This window comes from Gymnoscopelus braueri (assembly GCF_963280865.1).
Source record: "Gymnoscopelus braueri genome assembly, chromosome: 13".
Lineage (NCBI taxonomy): Eukaryota > Metazoa > Chordata > Actinopteri > Myctophiformes > Myctophidae > Gymnoscopelus > Gymnoscopelus braueri.
The window spans coordinates 26,820,737-26,846,587 of NC_137615.1; the positions used below are offsets into that span (position 1 = coordinate 26,820,737).

General features: G+C 40.4%; 1 protein-coding gene across 1 annotated transcript; it reads right to left on the minus strand.

Annotated features, from left to right (window-relative positions):
• Positions 1-547: 547 nt before the first annotated feature.
• Positions 548-24,574, minus strand: LOC308098502 (caspase recruitment domain-containing protein 11). The gene is made up of 24 exons (XM_080446888.1): positions 24,394-24,574; positions 19,427-19,669; positions 18,519-18,656; positions 17,869-18,055; positions 17,501-17,639; positions 15,875-16,060; positions 14,159-14,278; positions 13,793-13,918; positions 13,516-13,692; positions 12,474-12,578; positions 11,744-11,780; positions 11,601-11,638; positions 11,132-11,220; positions 10,998-11,038; positions 9,846-9,972; positions 9,049-9,226; positions 8,589-8,712; positions 7,471-7,711; positions 6,873-6,942; positions 6,651-6,753; positions 5,524-5,682; positions 4,453-4,565; positions 1,797-1,912; positions 548-917 (listed from the first exon to the last, which is right to left on the minus strand). The coding sequence occupies exons 1-24, from the start codon at positions 24,398-24,400 to the stop codon at positions 710-712; spliced, it is 3,072 nt and encodes a 1,023-aa protein (XP_080303014.1). The 5' UTR covers positions 24,401-24,574; the 3' UTR covers positions 548-709.
• Positions 24,575-25,851: the final 1,277 nt, after the last annotated feature.

A 25,851-nucleotide genomic window follows, 5' to 3' on the forward strand; every position in this document is an offset into this window, starting at 1 on the left:
CAGCGCTTGCACAGAAGACCTAGGTTCAAATCTGTGGTAGAACAGGAAAGTTACATAGTGCAGCTTTAACATGCTGCATGTGTTAAAAGCTAAGCTACTACAACGCAATAGGCAGTCACTATTGACACTTTATTGACTGATGTACTAGTTGTATAGTTGTGTACCTGATAGTCGTTAACTATTGACTCTTTATTGACTGGTGTAGTTCTACACAACAATGTGTGTATATATGGATAGATTGGTGGATTAATGTACTATTTCCCTCTGTAAACTGTATGTTGTCATGTGCATTATGTATGGAAACTGTATGTTGTCATGTGCATTATGTACTGTATGTTAAACATGTATCCCAAAGCACCTCAGCAATTTTGAAGTTTACCTTTGCCAAATTAAAAGACAGGAGGTGGCAGATTTAACTGATGATCCACTGTGGCGACCCCGATGGGAATTAGCAGAAAGAAGAAGAACCTTTGCCAAATGACTTAAAACAGAACACAGCATATCAAATGTGTCAGATCCTTAATGCAAGTTACACCTAGAGTCTTGGTTAATCTCTTTTTTTTTTTTTTTTCAAGGACTATCAAACGTCATTTTGACCATTTTAAACAGGATGTCGGCTTTATTTAACATAGGAGAGACTGCTTTGTATAAAAAACACGTTTGGATTGAAGATTCTGTTTTTAGAACAAGCATCTCCACCCAGTGGATTCTACTGTAGCCTGTCCAGTTCGAGCCAGGCTACCGCCCTCTGCTGGCTGTATATTGCACTGCGTATGGCAGCCAGCAGCTCGTCTGTGCTGCTCCAGGCACTGGGCTCCAGGGTGTGGTAGAGCAGTGGCAGCGTCTCCAGCTGTAGCTCCTCAACCTGGCACACCTCCTCCATCACACCCTCCTCCCAGCACCTTGGAAAGAACTTCCTGTAAAGAGTAGGAATTAAGAAGGTAAATAAAAAAGCAGGTTAAAGGACGACTTCACCCATTTTCAATATAATTGGTCCTCACTAATGCTCCCGGGGTGGGGTGGGGCGGGGCGGTGTGGAGCGCTCCCCTAGAGTTAGTGTCGAAGTGTCCTTGAGCAAGACGCTGAACCCCTAATTGCTCCCGATGAGCAGGTTGGTGCCTTGCATGGTTTCCTCCGCCATCGGTGTATGAATGTGTGTGTGAATGGGTTAATGGCACAATCAATGTAAAGCGCTTTGGATAAAAGCGCTATATAAATGCACCATTTACCATTTATGATAAAATGGTACAATTTTTTTCTACTCTGTCTGTGTCTCAGAGGAGGGCTGTGGACACTTCAGAAACTCCTACCAGTGACAACAGCAGATTTATGTTCTCAAACAAGATTTCAATTTTTTAAATTAGATTTTTATTAACGCGAGAACAATGGCTTCCATTATAGCATGCTAACTTTCCAGGAATAGAAATCCTGCAGTTTCTATTAGCTTGGATTCCCCATCGATGATGTCACTGGTAGGCGGGTTTCTGAACTGTCCACAGGCCTCCTTTGAGAGACACAGAGTGAATAGACAAAAATTGTACCATATTATTATGAGCATTAGTGAGGACCAATTATATAAAGATAGGTTGAAAATAGGTGAAGTCGTCCTTTAAGAACAAATTACATTTAATTAATTAATAAAAAAATTATGATATTTTTGTTTTTACATTTTAACATTGTTTTCTAAGGCTTATAGGTAATTCTCACATTTGACATTAATATAATCATAATTGAATTGTAATGTGCTATACTTAATTTGTTTCAACACAGGAAAAATGTCATAAATGGATCTCTACCTTAGTTTCTTGTGCTTTTTGCTCTTAGGTCGGATATGGATGACGATGGGGTAAACTCCCTGTCTCAGAAGACCCTCCACACTGGCCAGCCCCAGTTCCAACAGACAGTGTTTATCCTGAGACATTCAGAGACGTAGAGGTAGAAAGGGAGAAAAACATAGATAAAGTAATAATGTACACTGAGTAGGAGTGGGTGTCAGTGACTCAGGAGGTAGAGTGGCCATCTTGGAATTGAAAGGTTCCCAGTTTGATTCCCGGCACCTCACTCCTTGCTGCATATCGACGTGTCCTTGAGCAGGACACAGAGCCCTTAACTGCTACCGATGAACAGGTTGGTGTCTTGCATTCAACTGCCACTGGTGTGTGTGTGTGTGTGTGTGAGTGAGTGTGTGTGTGTGTGTGTGTGTGTGTGTGTGTGTGTGTGTGAATGATTGTAAAGTACTTTGGAGAAAGGCGCTATATAAATACCATTTTAGCATTTAGTCTGAAAACGATGAATGTATGACAGAAGACTGGGCGTACTGTCATTTCCACGCAAAGGTCAGCATTTATGAGTTTGGACGTGAGCGGAGGCTATGATCAAATCTCATGTCAAGTCTCAACTTGTGTAGCGTACAAGTTTTCCAGACAGTGTGGACTTAGAGTGCTACATAGTAAATCTGGCCCTCTCTTGCATGGCAAGAGGGGGGTTGTCCCTGGTATTACATGGAGCAAAGTAGAAATAGATAGAACACATCACTTCAGTTCAACAGAACTCTCAGCCCTAATTACATTTCTTCCATAAGTTCCATTGTAGCAATCCACAGAATGTAAATGACAGGGAAGGGATGTTTCGTACAGCAAGAGAGACAGAGAGAGACTAGTTTGAGCAGAACTTTTAAGAAAACTGATCTGATCTGATCTTTTTTCTTCTTTTTTTACTTTTACTTAATGACCCTGACACTGTTGGCTATTATCTTGGTGATCTTAGCAGTCATCTCTGTGGTTAGAATCATTCATATATTCAATTATTTTGCGTCTTGTAGACCCACATTTCAAGTGCTCTGATTCCCCAAATTGTCTTTTAAATAAACTTTAATATCTGTTCTGTTGTAAGACTTGAACATACTGTCTTGTCTGAAAAAAGAAAATATCTCTCTCGAAAATAGAGAAATTAGAGTAAAAAAAAGAAACAAAAACCCCAAAGAAGACACTGCAATGTTAGTTTTCATATATGCATAGTAGTGGAGACAAAAACGCTATTGTGTGCGTGTGTACGCACGCGTGTGCATAATTACGCGTGCCTGTGTGTGTGCGTGCAGGCCTCAATAGGGCCACCCCAGTCAAAAAACTCTGGACACGCCACTGGTCATAACGCCACAATACTGCCAACTGCAGGATGAAAAACAAAATACAGAAATAGGCATCGCAGGATAACCTGTTTTACTATATTCACCTGTTTCCTAGGCTGTGTGTTTTCAACTTCCTGTCGATTTCATTGGATATCATTGGTCATCTGACCAGTTCCATTGGATTTCATTGGATCAAATCGACAGGAAGTGGAAAACACACAGCCTAGGAAACAGGTGAATACAATTTTTTTTATTGCACCTTATATTCTGACTGGGCTAGCCAAACAGCATAAGTGAAAGAAAAAAGCAATATTTTCATAAATAAAAATGCCGTTCACAGGCACAATTTAGAAATATGAAAAATGAACAATTTTTCTTTGTGATCTTTGTAATAAACAAAATGCACGACACAACGCTACGCAACGACAACAACAGACAGTGCAGTCTCCCCTCTCTGCTTGTTGGGTCTGTACTCGTCTCTCCGGCCCAAATAAATATGGACGGCCATCGTACTCAAATGCTAATTACTGCATCTATATGCCCAAACTCAGGTAAATATTCTGATGTGAGTCTGGAGATAGTGGTACGCTACTATTGAGCAGCAGTGCTAACAAAACCTCTCTGCCCAGAACCCCCGTCCCCTTCCAGCAGAGCGATAGATATCCCCGGAGTAATTATTTTTTCAGACAAATGAAATAATACAAGCCTGTATTTGGGGAAAACAAAAGGCATAGTTTGAATTACTGGCTTGCACCTCCGGAAAGTGGAACCCACAGAGGAGAACAAATGGACCAGTTCCAATCATTTTCATACCCATCCAAATGATCCACAAATAGGTTCTTCAACTCAAATGTCAAATCCACCCTACTCTACAGTTCTGAAACCTGGAAGATAACCACCAACATACTCAACAAAATACAGACATTCTTCAACCTGCCTCCGACGCCTCCTAGGAATCTACTGGCCCAACACCATCTCCAAAGTCAACCTATGGGACCTCACTAAACAAGACACTATAGAAATACAAATCGGGAGGAGGAAATGGAACTGGATAGGTCACACACTCCAAAGACATAATAGTTCAATTACAAAACAGGCTCTAACATGGAATCCACAAGGCAGGAGTAAAAGAGGAAGACCTTTAGCCACCTGGAGAAGAACCACAGAACAGGAGATGAAGGCGCAAGACTCAAAGGCTGTTATGGCAACAACTGGAGCGGAGGGCACAAGACCGGAGAGGATGAAGGAGTTTCATCAATGGCCTACGTTCCTCAGGAAATTTAAAGGCCTAAGTAAGTAAGTAAGTAAGTAAAAATGGTCATTACCTGACTGATGACATCCTGTATTGTCTGAAGCCGTACCCCCAAAGCCTGCTCTGGAGTGGAAGAGTGTAACAGGAAAACCCTCTTATCATGTTGTTCTGAGGCCTGGATGGGCTCTGCAAAACACAATCAGTGCAAATAATATTTTAGTTGCAGAAGGTTATTATGTTATAGTCAGCATATATATATATACTAGAGGTTCGGGCTGCTACGTGGCCCTCACATCTAGAGTTCGGGCATTTTTTTCTCCCTCTTTTTTTTCCCTCTACTACGACGTGTTAGTGATGAGCGACCCGACCCGTAACCCGCGGGTCCCGCGGGTCGAGTCAGGATTTCAGAGGCAATTATGCGGGCTGTGGGTGAGCGGGTCAGCCGCTCTCAAAAAAAAAAAAAAAAAAAGAAAAACTATTTTGAACAACATGCTTGTTTATTTAGCCCATGACAATGTTGTGCTACTGTAGACATTTAAAGCACTTTGGGTACTTAAAGGGATACTTCACTTTCACATAAAATAAACATTAAAAAAATATATTAAAAAAAAATGAAAGAAGTTATGGCAAAATAAAGGCCCCCTCACACATTAGTAGGACACTCTAATGCGTGAGGGGGCCATGAATTTTCCATTACTTTTTTCATTTATTTTTAATATATTTTTTAAATGTTTCCCCCCGCCGAAAGTGAAGTATCCCTTTAAAAGAGCGCTATATAATATATATATATATTCCCACCGCGGGTCGCGGGCGGGTTGAGCCATAGATTTATATATGGGTTCGCGGGGCGGGTTGAGGCGGGTTCGGTTCCGTGGCGGGTTGGGGCGGGGCGGGTCATGAAAAACCCGACCCGCACATCACTACTGTGTGTGTAACGAGCCCATCTTTGTGAGGAGACAGACGTCACAGAGAATATTCCATGATTTTTCAAAGGTACAGTAAAATTGCTGTTTTTGCTGGCAGCAGTGGCACACTATTACACTATTGATCTGGCAGTCAAAGAGTTAACATAGGATATATGTTATAGTCAGCATATATATATACACACACGTGTGTGTGTGTGTGTGTGTGTGTGTGTGTGTACCTGGTGGGCATGTGTTGAAGTCCAGCCCAGACTCTGCAGGCTGCAGCAGTCTCTCTATGAGCCCACGGGAAAGCAATGAGGGAGAAAAGATGACCGGCCTCTTAGACTGAACTTGAACTGGTTGGACCAGACTGTAAGGGATCAAGTGCTCCTCATGACCTGGGAAGAAAGACAGATGCTGACGTTTATACTGTACACACATGCATGCAGTAAGTAAGTAAGTAGGTCGGGAGATGGCTTATTGTCGGTATCAGCCGAGTAACACGCGGGAGTCTGTCCCCGTTACTATGCGCTAGACCCCTGGGAGATGGATTGCTGAGGTGGAGCGCCACACCTATCCTCAGCTCCCAGTACTTACCGCACGACTTACCGCACCCAAGCCGTGCTACTCATGCGCTGAGTTGGCGTTGCCCGGGATCGAACCCATGACCTTGTGGTCTGAAGGCGAGAGCTCTACCGACTGAGCTACCCGGACACAAATGCATGCAGTGGTGTAAAGCAACTAAGTACATTTACTCAAGTACTGTACTTAAGTACAAATTTCAGTACTTTTACCTCTACTCCACCACGTCTCAGAGGAAATTATTATACTTTTACCCCACTACAATTTGAAAACTTTAGTTACTAGTTACTTAGTAGATTTTGATTATTATTACAAAACACACATTACCCATTTCAGCCGCATATACAGTACATTTCGGCTCACAATGCTCACAATGCGTCGTGATGCGACGCATTGTGAGCTACACTTGTAGATCTGCTATTTTCAAAAGATTTGTATACATTTGAAAACTTGTGAAATGATACATTCTGCGTAGAGTACTTTTACTTTTGTACTTTAAGTATATTTTGAAGCCAATACTTTTGTACTTTTACTCAAGTAATTTTTTATTACCAGACATTTACTTGTAACAGAGTGTTTCTACATTGCAGTATTGATACTTTTACTTAAGTAAAAAATGTAGTACTTTTTCCACCACTGCATGAACCCACAGTCACATATACAGAGGCACATTTCAAAACAAAATATCTTTGTCTGTATTCACATAAATAGCTATCACATGGTACAATGTTTAGCATCTAGCTTTATGTTTAATCATGATAATATTATTGTGGTCGTAGCTTACGGTGGCTAAGTGTGTACAAGACCTGCGGTGATGAACCAATCCCTCGACAGCTGGGAGCCACAGCTTTGACCAATCGTATACGACCAGGCATTTTCTTTGACAGCTACATGTAGGAAATGGATAAACATGAATGGTTAACAGTTTTATAAGTTTTGATTATATGATGACCACAGTTATAACATGTAGTTAATGACAATTATCATGAGGAGACTTGAGACTTACCACCTTCCTTTTAAAGTTTTTCTGCTCCAAGGCCATGGTTCTTAATCTCACTAGTAACAACTGCTGGGCTCTAGAATAGATAAAGAATAATCCAAATTGATATTGTCCTCTCACAATCCACATACCATTATATTGCAATGCATGAACTTTTAATTCATCCATTTGAATCAGGGATGGGAATTTTACTATGGCCATTGTAATCATGGCTGCAAGTAAATTACTACAGTATGTGTGCAGTTTGTGAACAAAGCCGCACAAATCAGAACGCGGTGTTAAGGTTCTGCGTTGTAACCTGTGATTGGTCTAGTTTTAATTGACAGACATACATACAAACAAACCTTGTTCAAGACCATAAAAACATCACCAATCCTCACTAACCATAATTTCAATATGGTGTAATGGAGGCATTTGACATCATAGCCAAAGTATCCCTGATTTAGGATTAGGCCTTGATTTATGGTAAGGCCCAGGTTCTAGATCAAGTGCTAAAGGTCAGCAGGAGGCGAAGCCTAGGGTTAAGGATTAATCACTGACTTGAACAGTAAAATGAAACAGTACTAAGACATACTGTACTGAACCACGTCATTGTGTACTGCACCTGTTGTAGTTGGGCATGGCCCCCGCTTGCAGGGGCTTGGCTGTGCGTGGCTCCACAACGGAACAGTGCCACTGGTACCTTCCGTTGTAGCGCGTGTCTGTCACGTGTAAGATGTCATCACAGCGTGCCCCAAAGCAGGGTGGATCGCCGTGGGGATCCATGTCCAGATTGACACGCACATAGAAGGAGTCGGCTCCCAGGAAACTGGACGAGGAGAGCTGAGAGCATAATTTGGAGTACGCTGAGGACAAGAACAGGGGAGCTTAGCATCATTCTGCCCTGAAGCCTGACTAAAGGAAAGAGAAACTCTTGTCCAGTAAGCTGAAAAGATGTTGTAATATATGGGTATAATGACAAATTACTTTTTTATGTCCACATTAGCTTTAACAGAAGTAGACACAAAACTAACCAGGGTAGTTATACTGTATTAACATAAAAAAAAGTTACCTAGCGTAACTTTAATTGAAAGTATCTTTGTCTTAATACTTCACATAAAACGTGTGCTAAGCAAGACAAGCTAAGCACATAAAATCCTTCCAGTTGACAGGCTATAGTTTATTTCATTTATTTATGTATTACTAGTCCATACCCGTGGGGGGATATGCGCACATGATCTGGCAACCTGGGAGCCAGTTCGTCCCATAGCTCGCGGGGCCATCCCACAGCTGGGCAGCCGTAACCATGGCGACATTCTTTTACATAAAAACGCTAATAAACAGCTGAGATTTGGTGAAATTGAAAAACAGGCTTTGCTGTTCCATACACATGGTAATGGTCAATGGCTGTGTGCAAATTCAGATCAATTGCTCCAGCCACTGAGGAGAACCGGGCAGAACAAATTTTGGCCTCACCACCTCACCACCTCGCCACATCAATCAAATTTTGGCCTCACCACCTCACCACCTCGCCACATCACCACCTCACCACCTCACCACTACAGAGCTTTGTAGAATTATAGTAGGATATTACAAGTAGAGAATGATAGGTATTGGGTAGGTGTCTTGGCCTGGTGTAATGACAATGTCACAAATTGTCATTGCAACCTCGGCGAATGTAGCAGTGAAATAGGCCTGCTAATTCTAGAGTGAATATAAAAATCAAGGTAAGATGAAGCTCACCCTCTATATTGGTCTTGTGCTTGAGGGATAAAGGTTCAGTCCACCACTGTAGAGAAAAATGGGCCACCTCTCCAGTGCATTGTTCCAGCAGTACACTGCCCCCACCAAACAGCACCCGCTCCAGCTGGGCAGAGTTGAGAGAAACACAAAGAGGGATTTGGAGAATGGAAACTGATTCCGTAGATACACACTTGAATTGTGTTTGATGATCCAGAATTCTTCACAGGAATTTGTGCTGTAAGTAAACAGGACAGTGTAGAGACAGGAAACCAAGAGCAGAATGCAGGGATGATGGGCAACACAACCATCCAGCCGGAATCAATCCCCAGAGTGTTGGGATTAAGTGGTCTGTGCTCTAATTGGGCAATTACCAGTGCAAGTCCTTAATGCATACCCAAGCACACATTCAAACACACTGTCAGTCACTAATGTACACACTCGTACACACATTTTAACACACCTCCAGTAGCTCGCTACCCTCCTTCAGTCCACAGTTCTCAGCAGGTGACCCAGCTCTCACACTGCTGACAAAGATCCCAGTCTGGTTGCCCCCGACAATTGTGATACCATCAGCTAGACTGGATCTTCCTGGTTTCAGTTTGGTGGGTGGGCTTGATGATGGAGAAGGGGTTTCCACCCTGAAAGAGGCGGAGGATGAGGACAGGGAAGGAGGAAAAATACTTTAGTTTAATAGGTGCAAGTAAATGTAGCAAGTTGCATTTCAGTGGTATGTATAGAACAAAGAAACTGTGTAAAGTCCTTTGAGCACCTAAGTATTATTGGCAATGGGTGAAAGGGTAGAATTGATAGTCTACCAAGTGTAATAAGACTGTTAAGCCAGGACAATAAGACTGTAGTGTTTTAGCCCCGCTAGCGGCAGGGCTCTAAGGATGGTGATGTAGGGCAGTCGGTCAGTCCGTCAACTGTTAGTCCTAAACAACATACTGTATCTTGAATACCACTGGCTTGATTGCCATGGAATTTGTTGTGCACCTTCATGCTCCCAAAGGGATGAACCCTACTGATTATGGTGACCAAATTACCCTTCCTATAGTGCCACCCTTAGGCCCTTACTGTAAATGTGTCATTTTATTCTTAGCTGTTTGAAATATGTACAATAAAGGCAATGTTCAAACCATGGGTAAAAGGAGCAGCAGTCTCTAGGGTTGCGACACCAACCCCTAGACTGATTGATTGATTGATTGATTGGTTGGTTGAATACTTTATTAGACAGAAATGTAAATGTCATTGGCTTACCCTAGAATATTTGGCTTAGGTTTGTGTGGAGGGACTGGAGGCAGGTTGACTAGATCAGGGGGGAAGAGATGAGAGCTCAGTGAGCTCCAAGAATCCCACAAAGAAGGCTCACTCTCACCCTGTTCACCTGAAACACAACAAATAATGTCAGAAAAGACATTTTCTAGATGGTGTGGAACCAGGTCAATTGTATTTCAAAAATACTTTCTAACCTTCTTGGATAACCGTTTGATTTGGTTTACCATGCAGGACAATGTGGCATGTGCCAAAAAGTCACTTAAAATTATTTGAAACAAAATGAAGCCTATTTTTCTGTGTAGCAGTATATTGTATAACCATATATACTGTATATATATATGCGATGTAATGCTATTTTTTATACACACTGTATATAGATATTAACTCTATCTGACCCCGAGTTTAGGACTACATTTGGTCCAATTGCTTTTTCATTTTTACACAGTAACTACCGTAAGTATACATACAGGTCCATTTGTTATTATCTTTAAAATATAAACTTTTCTTTAAAGGGACTACACCATGAATTTAAAAAAAAATAATAATATTTCAAATCATATTGTTTATGTCCCTCAAACGTTTTTCAAAAGGTTTGAGCCTAAATCAAGCCTCAGATATACTCATTCCAACTAACTTCTCTCTGGCTTATAAAGCACTTTCACCTGCAATACCACATTGTCCTGTTTGGCACGGGGCGCTATTGAGCCAGTTTGTATGCATGTTATCTCCTGGTTCTGTGTGGAAAAAGAAAAAAAAGAAAAAGTTTTGTTGGAACTGAAAAAGGGAGGAATTGTTCCCTGACGTGACGTAGGCAGGGGGACCAAATCAGTTTGGCCTGTTTTAGACCAATTTACAGAAAACCCCAGATTTGCAGTGAAAGCCTGAGTGTTCAAACTGGGGTATTTTTGAGGATAGAAGAGAGGTAGGGGAGACCAAAAACACACAAAAAAGAAGAAAAGGTTAAAATTCATGGTGTAGTCCCTTTAAAGATTTTTTTTTATTTTCTTCCATTTGAAGATTTGACATGGACTCTTCTGTAAAAAATAAATTAGCACTCCCGATTTTTGTGTATTGGTCCGTACCATATAAGCCTGTAAAACATGACCATGCGATACATGACGGGATCAAACTCACCTGTAAAGTTTTCATCACTGCCCCATGAGTCCAAGTCAAACCTTTAAATAAAATAAAAGAAATAGAGGTTACGTGTTTGACACAGATTAAATGCTTTTCTGGGAAAAGGGTGACGTTGGACTAAGTAAACTCACTCGGTGGTGAATCGTCGGTTGATGGAATTCACGCAAGGAGGGAAGGGGAATGTAGACAGCCTGTTTATTTCCTTTTCATTGTCCTCTGTCTGAAGGTACGCAGGTAAACATACATTCAAAGAAGTGAAGGTTCATTATGAATCAAATAAATTAAACCTGTATGTTCACGCCCCCCCCCCCCCTTCCCCGAACGTTTTTCTTTTTTTTCTTGTACATATTTCTTATTTTTCATACCAGTACCCTGTAAGCTGATTGTATGACGTTCTGTATAGTAGTGTATATCTGTCTGTCTCTTATATGTCATCATGATTTGTGTGCGTGGGGATCTCATTTTAAACAAGCTTAGTGCTTTATGAGTTATCCAGTTTAGTAGACCTTACTGTACTGTTTCTCATGTCTCACTAAATAAAGTACATCAATCAATCAATCATTCAAACATCAGAGTGTCGAGGTGAGCTGAAAAACTCACTGATGACAGAAGATTCTCCTCTGAGTTGAAAGGGGAATCTGTGAAATGATAAACAATATTTAATTAAAAGTAAAGACAAAATATATTTGTTCCTCTTGTTCAGGTATTCCCATTATCAACTGTGAGATAATTACTAAGCTTACCTACAGAGTTTGCAGTGGCTTGACCTCTAGAGGGCGACTGTGGCACAGAAAAGACACGCAAAGGAAGAATTTCAGCAGGCATTATAGTACAGGTATCAGCATGCTCACCATAGTTACATAAGCCTAATCTTTGACAACAACTCTTACAACTACAAAACAACAAGGTCCATCACTAGCACAAAAATTTTTAAACAGTCACACAGTCGCTTCTCTTGACAAAGAGAGCATGAAAAGGCATGCCATTACACACACTTCAAATGTGTTATTTGGGGCACTTGTAGTCTTTATCAGAGCTGAGCCCTGCAGATCCCTTTCCATGCAAGGGAAGGGTTACTGTGCATGAACAGCACAGGATTACACATTATGACAAAGAAAACTAATGCTGTACATTATCCATGACTGCTGATATTAAGTAAGGGATACAATTCACATTATCTCACTTGTTACATGATGACTACTTACAAACAAAATTATCAATTTCACACAAAATCTTGATTCAGCTTAGAATCTTCCACTAACATAGCAAGTAAACAGAGGCAGAACAGAACAGCGGCCTGCTATTCAAAAATAACAGACAGTTGAATGTCTTGATTGACCAATCAGAATCGAGTATTCAACAAAGTTATGTAATAATGTTGCTGTGAACAGGCATATTAGTGTGAATATCAATTTCATGCCTGAACTTGAACTTATCGTGACAATGTCCATGCAGATTGAAGTGAACACAGACCTTTCGTAGCAGCGGGTGCGTGCCATTGGACTGTGGGGTCAGTTCCAAGCCTAGGGAACAGCAGGGACCATAGCACTGATCTTCACTGCACAGGGACAGGTGAGACTGAGACCAGACAGGAAAGGATATAGAGAATAAGCGACAATCAAAGGGAGCATACAAATACAAAGTTTTATGGTCAAATATTTAAAATGTGCAATGTGAGTTCCGTTATTCACACCCCTCAAGCATTTCTATGGCGTGCTCACTCAACCTTAATTGATTCACTATCATGCTGCTCTTGTGCTGCTGTTCAGTGTGTCCACCTGTTTAGATCTGAAAACTGCAGGTCTGCTGGAACTTCGTTTTAAATGATTTTACTCCCTCATTTTTACCTTTTATTTTTGTTTTTACTGTATTCAAATGTCCTTTTATATTGTGTTTTTTATTGCTGTGTCCTGAATAGGTGTATCCTACTAAGGAGATAGGTGTTTTGTATCTCCTTTTTACTGAATTCAAATGTCAGTTTTTCCTTCACTTAATGTTTTATGGAAAGCACAATGAATTGCCGTGTTTCTGAAATGTACTCCACAAATAAACTTGCCTTGCTTTTATGTACCATTGAGGGATTCTTTTATTCCTAATTTAAGTCTATGCACACAAATGCAGAAACAACTCATAAAATCTGATGTACAGTAGTCTGCCAAAACCATACAATTTTACATTTTCTTAACCATCAATTAACCTATTATATCTCTTTGTGCGCTGTCCAGACTTGTAATGTCAGAACTGTAATAATAAGAACAATGGTGGTGATACAGAGTTTGCATCACTTTTGCAGACTATTTGTGTATATGAGAGACAGACAGACAGACAGCCAGACAGACAGACAGACAGACAGACAGACAGACAGACAGATAGACAGACAAGACAGACAGACAGACAGACAGACAGACAGACAGACAGACAGACAGACAGACAGACAGACAGACAGACAGACAGACAGACAGACAGACAGACAGACAGACAGACACATACGTACATACATCTACCCTGTACTCACACAGTGCAGTGGGCTGCTCTGCTCTCTTTGCTCCTGGCTCCTCTCTCGCTCTCTCTCCAGCTCTCTCTGCTGGTGCTCGAGGTTGGCCTGCAGCTCTGCGATGCGCTTACGCAGGCGATTCTTGTCCAGAAGACAGTCTGTGTATTCCAGCTGCAAGCTGTCCCGACTACGTAGAGCCTGGAGGCAGGTGGAAAGGGTTGAGAAGAGAAACAGGGTTTATGGGAAGCCAAAAAGAAAGGATTTTCTGTGCAAAGCTCAAAGGTTCCCACCCACTGACCTGGTCCCTTTCCTTCTCCAGCTCCATGATCTGGTTGAAGTAAGACACACTTCTCTTCTGCTCTGTCTCCCAGTCCAGCTGAAGTGTCCTCACCTTCAGCTGCAGCTGCTCAAACTGGGACTCCATCTATACGACATAACATTTCACAGGGGCGACAACCTCCGGTCAAAGGGAGCATTCTAATTTAAAACATTTGATTTTGTAGAGCAATAAATAGTCTGGTTGATTATTAGCAATAAACATTGGTAATGTTCAGGTTGGCTCTGACATCCACCATACTGATATGGTTTTGAGAAGCTGAATGACAACAACAGACATTAAATAGATGGATGGTAAATTAATGGTAAAAACAGCATTTGTCTAAACCTTGTCTCTCTGATCTTCCGAGCTCTCTAGCTCCTCCTGTAGTTTAGTGATGGTATTACACAGCTCTTGCCTCTGCTCTGCCGCCTCCCTCCGATCCTGCCGTAAAATATCCATCAGCGCCTAACATAAAAATAGAACAGAAATGTTATTCTCCTTACATGGGCAAATTAACTTCACTGTGTTGGGAATAGAAATATAGAATACAATATCTATATATTAATATCTATATAATAAAAAAGTAGCATATGCCATACACAGCACAACAGAGTCTCCAATAGGGATATTCATTTTAGAACATGAGGACAACTTAACAGAGCATCTGCTAATTAGATAATTGTAATTGCACAAATTATTTAGCAGAGTGGAGTGTTTTGCTTATACTTTCAGATGACTTCAAGGCCACAGGGAGTTATAAAGAAGTGAAGAACTCACAATTAATGCTCATTTTACTTCACATAATAGTTATCATAAAGGTCAACCAAAAAGTAAAGGTTTTAGCCAGAATATCCACTTTCATAGATAAAAGTGCTCTTGAAATATCGGAAGGGGCACTTGTTCAATGTCATTTTGATTACATCCTGATAGTGTTAACTATAAATGAGTTAGGTTGATCCAGAGTGAAGCAGAGTAAGCATATGAGCAATTCTCAACAATGTGCAGGTGCAACCCAGTGCATAGACCCCATTGAAAAAAGGCAAACCAGTGCTTCTTTCTTGGATGTTCTGTGGTTATCTTGATTTATATGCCTTTTTAGCTGACACATTTGCGGGCTCCAGCCAAGTGCGCTGGCGCGCTATAAGCAAAAATGTACACTTTGTGGACTTCAAGAATGTCCATAAAGAGTGTCTGCTGATGTGTGGACTAATAATCCTCAAGAGTGGCAATCAATTAAATTCTGGAACATTTACATTTACCTTATAGGGACTCCTGGTAGCACTCATTCAATTGCGTTGTTTGAAATTTAAGAATGATGTTGGTGATGTATGTTGTACATTTTTGCACCTGTTTTAGAACAGATGTACTTAAATTCCATTTACAGCAAACTATCCCAGAACAATTGATTAAATGCAACCATTTTTCCCCACATGATTTTATTTTTGTCCTAAAAGGGTTCATTTAGCAGACTTGAGAGAAAATCATTACCCACTGCATAGTAAACTAGCATCAAGAAGGATATGAGGAGAGCGTGGTTTGGGTAACTTTGTCGTGCAGTAAGTACAGGGAGCTGACGGTAGGTGTTGTGTTCCACCTCAGCAATCCATCTCCCAGCGGTCTACTGCATTGAAAAGGGGATAGACACCCTCGTTCTCGGCCAATACCGACAATAAGCTAATGTTCCATTAGCAGCCATAAAACGGAGCAGTCTTCCAAGTGTAAAATTGTAAATGGTGCATTTATATACAGTAGCAGCTTTATCCAATGCGCTTTACAATCTGCATTATATTCACCCGTTCACGCACATACTCACACCAATGGTGTGCAAGGAAGCAACCTTCTCATCGGAGGCAGGTAGGGGTTAAGTGTCTTACTCAAGGACACTACGACACTAACCCAGGGGTAGCTGGGGATCAAACCGAGAACCTTCTCATTCCCAAGCGGCTGATGTAAATGATGTTTCGATATTGTTTTCAATATTGTTGTTTCTATATACTATAATCATGAAAAATTAACTGAAACGCATTCGAACAGTGTGACAGTGTTCCTTTAAATTCTCACCTGAGCTCCAGTATTCCCAGCCTTGTGTATATCAATACGGTGCAGCGGCTTTTCTGGTAATGGAGGTGGAGCAGCATTACCACTGTTGCAAATCACACTGTTCCTTTTGAGTGACAGGGTGTTGTTGGCTGCAGCGCTGGGAGTCTGTTTCTCTGCCTCCATCGGTCCGGCCTTCAGCTCTTCTATCTGTGTTTGGAATGGCACAGCATCATTGCTGTTGTTTAGTGTTGCCTGGGTTTGGAGGGATATATTTTGAGCAGACACATATGGTATGTATATCCAGGGGTCGGCAAGTACGTTTGGCCTCGGGACAGTTTTTTCTCTAAGTCAGTAGATGAAGGGCCAGAACATAATCAATGAATTTAATTTAAGAACTGGAACTTTGACTGACCATCTTATGCAAATGCTGTGGCTATAAAAGTTAATAAAGATGTGTGTGGTATACCGTATAACTGCATACTGATAGAAATGTGTGGGGTAATCATTTTGTGCTGGCCTTGAATGACTTGAATGTTGTACAAAGGGCATATTTAGTTAATTAAAATGTTCAAAAATTATATCTGGAGACAGACAGACTCCCTTTCGAACGTAGATAAACAAGCTCTTTCATAGTATAGGAGCTCAAGGTCTCTTCTTAGATATGGAGAGAAACTGTATGAAACAGCTGCCTGTTATTGACTCTGAACATGGATGAAGGAATTCTTCAGATGGAGGTAGATTCTCTATTTGGACATTATAACCCAGGGGTTCTCAAAGTTTTTAAATTCAAGGAACCCCAGTTTCATATGCAAATTTAGGTCATGGACCCCCATAACTGAGTGCACAAATTTGTACATTCTTGAACTCTCTGTAACTACAAGAGTGTCCATTTGTACACACTTGTAGTACAGACCTTTTAGGGTCAATTTAGTTCTAAACTATCAGTAATTTAGCTGGGGCCCTTCACATATTGTAAACTATTTACTAAATAATTTCCCGGGCCAGATATCCTCGATGGCGGGCCAGTTCTGGCCCACGGGCCGCCTGTTGCCTAACATCTGTCCTATATACAGATATATATATACTGTAGAGAGTATATAGAGAGTATAGGCAACCATGTGAAGCATACCTCTTAAGTTTTGTTCTACACGTTGAGACAGATTTTTAAATCATAAAAAAAGAGATAGTTAAATCTAACTGGGTCAACCTGCTATCAGAATCTTTCTGACAGCTGCACGCTAACTGATGTAATTTCATTTCAAAAGTGCCTCCAGCTGTTATTTGGTGCCATGAGATTGCCATCTTAGCCCTCTTTCTTCCCACCCTTCAAATAATAACATTTGTTGTCTCTGCACAGAGCACTTCAAATAACATGGAGCTAACCAGTCTAAACTTGTTTAACCTTGTGCATAGAGAGTTACTATGTCCTCCTTCCCAGCAATGGCCTACATCACATACATTTAAAAAATATTCACACCTAGGAGCTATCCCGTGCAACCACAGACTTCTTCTGTTGGCCACTGTACAACTTAACAGGAATGATGAACTTCAGGCTTATAGCTAGCTAAACTTCACCCCAAGTTGCACACTTTCTGTTCATAAATATCTTTCCGTTAAAGACAGCTTCTGTCTCCTTCTGCTACTCACCTGTGTCAGTAGCTCTCTCTCACGGGCAGCGGACTTGCCCTGATCCTCCAGGGCCCTGGAATATTTCACAGCCTGCTCCAGGTGCCTATCCTTCAGTTTGCCCAGCTCTCGACTGCCAGAATCCCAGTCCTGACGTAGCCTGATCACACATGATTCAACACAGACAAAATATTGAAGATATTGATCAATTCATTTTCATTCAATTTTTTTTTTTTTAAAGGTTTTTTTATTTTATATTTTCACATACAGGTCTATAACAAAGGGAATACAAAAACAGTGAATGTATGTACAGTATGTATATATTATGCATGCATGCCTGAATATATGGATGTGAGGAACATGCTCGGTTCCAGATAATTTGGGCGTACCTCTCCAGCTGCAGGCGGTCGTGGCGAAACTCCTGGGCTTTCCGTTCGGCGCGGCTGCGTTCGTCCTCAGCCACCCGACAGCGCTGCGAAAGGCGTCGCTCACACATACGGCTGTTCCTGAGCTGCTCTCTCAGCTTCCGCACTTCCAGAAGCAGGAACTGAGTCAGACCCTCAGGACCCTCCTCATCTGGGAGCAGATAAGATAAGGTAATCAGTTAAGTTATTTCTTAAAGATACTTAACATGATTCCTATCACTCTATTGTGAGGAGGACATGTGAAAATCTGACATTACACTTCTCAATTCATTCTGTGGATTGAGAGATTTCTCTTTCTACGCTTGGGAATCGCCACCAGATTTTCACATCATCTTCACAGCAGAATGACATGATTCACACTAAAAGGTGGAGATAAGATAAAGTGTCAGGCGGGTATATACATCAAAGGTTTAAGGTTAAGTGAAGAGAAAGAGGTCTCATATTCTGCACGCGCACGCGCGCACACACACACACACACACGCACACGCACACGCACACGCACACGCACACACACACACACACACACACACACACACACACACACACACACATACACACAATATCCCACAGACCCATGAACCAACATATAGAAACCCACATGCACACAAGCCTACCCAGTATTAGGGAGCAGCGCTGTGTGGGTTTTTCTCCAGTCAGGTGAGTGTACTGCTCTGGGTGGTAGAACTCCAATGACTCCATGAAGGCCTGTAGACCTCGCTGGCCCTGCCCCCGCAGAATGTCAAGCAAACGTCCTGGGCAACATCAGAACCAATCCAATATGAGTGTGAAAGACCCGATCGTCTATCTTTATTGGTAACTATAGCTAAAGTAACAGATAAAGAATAGACACACTTTTTGTTTCAGCACAATGCTAAAAACAGTCTGTGTTTTTAGCATTGTGCTGAAACAAAAAGTGTGTATCAGTTATTCTGTATGATATCACAGGAATTTCATAACTGATTACGACTGAAACCTTCATTCACTTGCGCACAATAGCTCAAGGGCAATGAAGAAACAATGATACAAACATGGCTTTAATCCAGATGTTTGCTTTCATCCGCATTTCCTGTATCATCTCTTTGCCTCCCCTACACAGACTCACATCTGTCTCTTCTTTTACTCCCCACCTGTCTCTTCTCTTGCTCTTACACTCCCCTTGACTTAGTCAGCTCAGCAATGTCTTTCATCTCACTCTCTCTTCAAAACTCCCTCTCTCTCTCTCTATTTATCTTAACCCACCTGTTTTTCTCCGACAACCCACTCTAAAGACTTATGACGTTATATCTCAGTGTTTCTTTTTAATGTCATTGAACGATGTCATTTTTGGTTAAACCACCCAATGTGGCTGGGTTACTTGATGGATACTTTGGCGAATGACTTACTTGCCTTTAAGATACTGGTTAATACAAATTCTTTAGCTAGGTTCCTATTAATAAATACCATTTCTCTCATCTACTAGAACTACTACCACCTGCTTCTCTCTTTATCCAATATTGTCCTAATCTATCTCTCTCCCTCTCACCAGCCTTGCTGATGCGCAGAGGGTACTGCGTGGAGTTGAGGACCTCATCCTCATCCTGCTCGTCGATGACCTTGCACTGACGCAGGTATGGAGTGAGTTTGGCCGGGTTGAGGATGCGGGTCAGCTTATGTCGAACCCCCTCCACGCGGTCCCACAGCTCTTCACAACGTTCCTCTGACCAGGGGGAGGAGGGCCGTGCCTCCTCCTGAGCTGTGTCATCATCCCCCATCCAGGCTTTGATGCCTGCAAGAGAGAGAAGCAATTGCAGTCTTCATGCACAGTTCAAGCCTAAAGCCTTAGTTATACTTAGCTGTGTGCAGGTGTCACTCTCCGAAAATAGACGATCTACAAGCTCACAACGTGTCATGCTGGGACACGTTGTGGAAAGTAACTCATTTTGAACTAAAGGACGTCACACGTTGCAGTTTCTTAGTTGAAAATGTGTTATTTTTGGCAAGTGACACTGTTGTATGACGAAGTAGGATACATTTTGCTTAAGGGTAATTTGTGGACGTGGACCGTGTCCAGTTCAGATCAAAATCAATTTCCCTGAGGAGCATTCTGTTTTTATCCAGGATCAGGCTAATCTACCACATTTAAACCAGGCATTATTGTTACAGCTGGCAGTGCTGAAGTAGGAAGAAAGAATTGTTGTGAAACTCTAAAGTGGTTATGTCAGTGGTGCTATCATTTGGAAACAAACACTCCTTTCATAATAGTAAGTAAGATCAGATTTCAAATGCAACGATCTCAGGTTAGCTTCGGGACATATCATTTGAATCCATTGTAAAGTTTCACAATAATTGTTCTCAAGGGTGATGATGACTGACCTGATGTCTAATCGACCAAAAAACACTGACAGTCTACAGGCACAAAGAATGACATGGGCTGCATTGTTCATTACAACAGTGAGAAGAGGAGAAGGAGATGTTAACTGGATGTCTCCCAAGGAATGCTGAGGGGAAATCACTGTCAGATAGCAGTCTGAGGGATTAGTATTCCATTTGACCCACTGACGGATCCCTCTGAGAGTTTAGATTAGTTATGTTTTATTTAATAACTTTACATAAATCACATGTGAGCAATAAATTCACATGGCAGCAGCCAAATGATTTACACAGTGTTTTATCAGTCTGGAGCAAAGGTTTGCGCTGTTATGAGGATCATAAACTAAAGTGGGGAGGACTCACGGCTGGACAGGGCTTACTGTGACTCAGAACACAGGAATGAAAACACTGGCGTGACTCATCTCACCCCCAACTAAAAACACACCAGGGGTAGCAGACAAAGACATTCCCAACCCCATTTACTTCCCTTTGCACTGAGGCAGAGAGATACTGTGAATATATAATATACTGCATATTCTGTGATGTGACAGGAGTAAATGTAAACCTATTGCAGACATAATGCCATTAGTACTAAATGCACTTAGTAGCCTGTAGTAGTAGAAGTATTACTACTACTACTACTACTACTACTACGACTACTACAACTAATGGTAGTGCTTTATTGATCTCAACACAAGAGATTCATTTAGTGCTGAAACACCACAATTGATACAAGGGTGGGTATAATGATGATAACACTGTAGGCCTCTAGACAGACCACCTGATTGAAATGTAAAACTCTGAACAGGATCAACACAAGCCCTCCAGAACCCCACACAATAACAGACAGAATATCTTGTTTTATCTGTGTGGCTTTCAACATGATGAACAAACTGTAAGAAATGCTCTGTGAGCTAATAAAATAGTAATGATGGTTTACAGCTGGCATTACTAGTATAGTGCTGAAGGAGGGTCTGGTGACAAGTGCATCCTGTGAACAGTAAAATCCTCAGTGTAAAATCGATTTTACTGTGTGCAGTTAACCTATGCTGCAAACTTAAGTGTATTTAAACGCACTGATATAAAAAATAAGGCTATTATCCCATACTGACTTCTACAGTGTACAACAAATACATTTTAGCCAGCAGAATGTAAAGTTAAAATAGGCTACAATTGTAATTAGAAGTTAGAAGTTTACTAGGGGTGCAACAGTTAATTTACCTAATCAATTAATTGATTATACAAAATAATCAATAATCTGTAATTTAATACAATAATCAATTAATAGCCTAATCTATCCCTATTTTGGGCATCTTCTGTTAGGCGAAATGTTTCCAAAAAGATTAAAAACATTAAAAGAAATAAAATAGCCGACCTATTAAAGCGTCACAACACGCAGCTTGTAGATCTGCTATTTTGCATTGCGATGCAATGCGTTGTGAGCTTGTAGATCTGCTATTTTCACAATTTGTGTATGACACCGTTGTGCGATGAAGTATAAAATAGGGCTACTCAAATAAAAACAGCACTCCTTGATTATTCGATTGATTGAAAAAGCTATCAATAGAATAATCGCAAAGAAAAATTATAAATAGTTGCAGATCTAAAGTTTTGCTTTATGTCACAGGGACAACTTATTTGACTGAAGAGTCTTTTGTTTATTCAAGCAGTCATGATTTAGCAAATATTAGTTTCAAAGTTAAACATTTGCCACCACCTAGTCAAATGTCTTCTCTGCAGTCTCATTTGCCAACAATGAGACCTAAAGAAGTGCCACCACAGGTCTGTACAGTAGGTTCACAGACAGGTTCAGACAAGCCTATGGATGCCTTGGAATCTCTGTCATCACCTTTAAGGAGTTTGTCCTTAAACGTACCCCGTGACCATGCAATTTACAAAGTTCTCATTGTAGCCTGCTTGGCTACCCTGTACAAAATAGGCCTAAATAAAACTTCTGTTGTAATAGTTGTAATTTAATAGTTGTGAGCTGAACATGCATGATATATTGTAGTAATCAAGACTCGATATAAAAGCGCACAATTATAACTTTATCCAGTTTCCACACTTACAGTATTGGATAAGTAAATGGACACAGCAAGTTCTTCTGTCTGTTTATTTTTCTCTCACATTGAACTAGAGTGGGGCCTGAGGATGACTCCAGCCCCCTCCTGACCTATATTGACCCTCAAGAATGTTCCTCGACATGGAACGTTTGTGGCACATATGAAAGTCATATCTAATTTTGCAAACACAAGGTTTAACATTACCCAAAACAAAAACACTTGCTTGTCTTCATGCAAACTTCCCAATGTGAAGACACACAGACTAGCCCTGAATTGAATAAGGACCCAATCAGGATCTTGTATCATAATACTGTTTATTGGATTATGTTATCATCCCACATATCACACCCTGACTTATTAATAACCATTTATGGCATAATGTTTGAATGTTTCATTTATTTAATCATTTCAATTCATTAATCATGATTTTGATTGTAATTATGACATTCCCTACTTGTCATTCATTGTAGTTTACTGCGCTGGATTCAAGGGTTTGTAATAATTGTGTAGGTTAGAATAGACACTATTGCATTGTGTGTAATATGAGCCATGACTTCATGCATCACTGAACTTCCCAAAAATTGAATTTAGTTTTCAAAAGACTGAGCTGTGCAAATGCAAATAGACATTGTTCCTGAATCTACTGTCCAGATCGCAGCCTTGCATGTAATCTTCCACCACGTTGCCAGGACAGACGACTCACTGGACCTTGGCTTGGACACAACACATTACAACTGTGATGTGCGGTAACTCAGGAACAACTTTGAATAAATAAATTAAAGCTACATGGCATTTGATGATTATTTCATTTAACTTTGTCTTTCTTACAGGATTAAAGTTAGGTTTAGTTACTATCTGAATCCAGCTAAAACCTTGATTACATTTAAGAATGTTTCCATTTTGTTTGTATGTCTAGCTTAGGTTTGATTAAATAAAATTATGTATTCTTTATATCAAATCAAGTTTGATCATTGCTCACGTTGAATTATTATATTTCTTTATAGAACACGCTGCAATGATATGTTGACACACATCAGCAAGGATATGTCGAGTAAAGAAAGCTTTCCCCTTCAGATCTTGTAGATTTATTGGTATAAAATAATAATTGATTATTTTATAAAATAATTATTTTATTGGTAATTTTAAAGGGTTAAATACAAATTAAACTTGTGCTTATTCATAAGTTGATTTTCATGGTGCCCCTTTCATTTCAAATGACTTTTGACTCTTAATTTTGAATACTCATAATTCCAGATTTATGATTAATAATTTGATTATAATACCACCGATATTGAAATCTACCCCCATTCACAGGACAATATCATTATCAGACCTAATAACACTCAACTTATTGTTTATGCCATAATGACTATCCACAGGTTTTGTAGCAATTCGCAGAAATTGAAATATTAAGCCTTAAATGTCAAATGTTCAAGCATGTTCAAATTATATATATACTTCACCTAATTTCAGACCATATTCCCAAAGCATCATTATTATTACTTTTTTTTTTAAATAGACAATTTAACATTGAAGTGCCCAGACTTCCCATGTGAGGTACTTCCTATACTTTACATTACTTCACATCATTTTCCAAAGCATAGGCCTACTATAATAGCATTCTTTACCATTTCACATTTTGGAAGACAATTAGCCAATTTCACATTCAGCTCAGACTTCTCAGGTAACCACTCTTCCTGTATAGGCTGATTTATGATATACACATGCAATATAGGCTAAGGCTAGTGAATTATGCAATAGGCTACATGTCAATCTGTGTTTGTTTACCTAAATGAGGTGTGTCAAGCAAGACTCACAATTATTCGATGAATTGAGTACAAAGTATCTCAATGGAAACAAGCCATATTGCTTTCTTGGGTTTCAAATCCTCTTAACAGACCTTGTATAGAACTGTACTTCCCTGTGCTTGTCTTTGCAAACTGTTAATAAACTGTTCAATCAATCAATCAATCAATCAATCAATCAATCAATCAATCAATCAATCAATCAATCAATCAATCAATCAAAAAATCTAACGTAAAGAATGAACAATAATCCTTGCAACTGGCAAACTTACCGCTCATTTTCTCCAAGATGCTGAATTTATGTTGAAGACAGACAAGTCAAATCGGATCCTCAGCACTCAGCAGTTAAAGTAACCTACATTATTTTGTACTTGTCCATAAAGTAAAGGTAGAACATTAACGTAGACAATCCCACTTCTCTCTGGTTGTAAAGTCGGGTTCTTCTGCCCTACCTGTCTCTGATCTGAAGAACACTTCTTCACACACACACTCACACCTTCTCCTCTCTCTGTCAGTGTCACCACACAACCCTCCAATCAGCGCTGAGCAATAAACGAGAAAACGACGCAGATGTCAGCGCTCCGGCAGTAAACAGTTGGACTGCCTCTCTCAACTTTAATTACTAGCCTACGGTGCAGTGGTGGAAAGTAACTAAGTACATGTACTTACGTATTGTACTTAAGTACACTTTTGAGGTATTTTTTGGAGTATTTCCAGTTTTCAGTACTTTTACTTCTCCACTAAATCTCAGAGGCAAATATTGTACTTTCACTCCACTACAATTATTTGAAAATTTGAGTTACTTGTTACTTTGTAGATTTTGATTATTATTATTACAATACATTAACCACTTCAGCCCTATACATTTCGGTCATTTGAAAATAGCCGATCTAAGCTCACAATGCGTGCATGGCGAGCATTATGAGCTTATATATCTGCTATTTTCAAGACATTTTTATACATTTGAAAACTTGTGAAATGGGACATTCTGAATAATGAGTACTTTCTACTTTTGGTACTTTAAGTACATTTTTATACCAATACTTTTGTACTTTTAATCAAGTAGCTATATTTTGAATTCTGGACTCTTACTTGTAACAGAGTATTTATACATTGCAGTATTGATACTTATACCTATGTAACCAGGCTCAGATACAGGCTCAACCTACATGTTGTAATAATCATGAAAATGTCTATTTGGTCCGTTTGCAATCCCCATGATCCTAGCTAGTTATTATTATGATGAAATATTTGTGCTGTACACCATGTGGTCACTAGATGGCGCAGTTTACCGTCATTTATTTCGGACGAGTTTTGCTTTGCGCAGCAGCACAACAATATCTATGAATCACATGCAGTAGGAAAACTTTAATATACCCTCTAGCAAAGAGACTTCTCTCACAATGTGAGTCACTGTTCATCTGAAATCTGACTCACATGGGTCTCCTCTGTCCTCTCCACCAAATGATTGAAAAATAGTTAGGCCTACACCCAACCAAACAGAACCAGCTATAAGAAGGATAGGCCTATCACTGTATGATTCACTGGAAGAGATTGAGTTGTGACTGTGAGGTGGAAACCTTGTTCACTGTACTACAAAACGATGACACATGGTTTCACCCCATTATGTTTTCAACGCTTTTGTATGCTCAGCATGGACGGATATGGACCAGGCCAATGGGGCCAGTGCCCAGGGGCCCTTGTCTACCAGGGCGCTGAGCTATGATGCC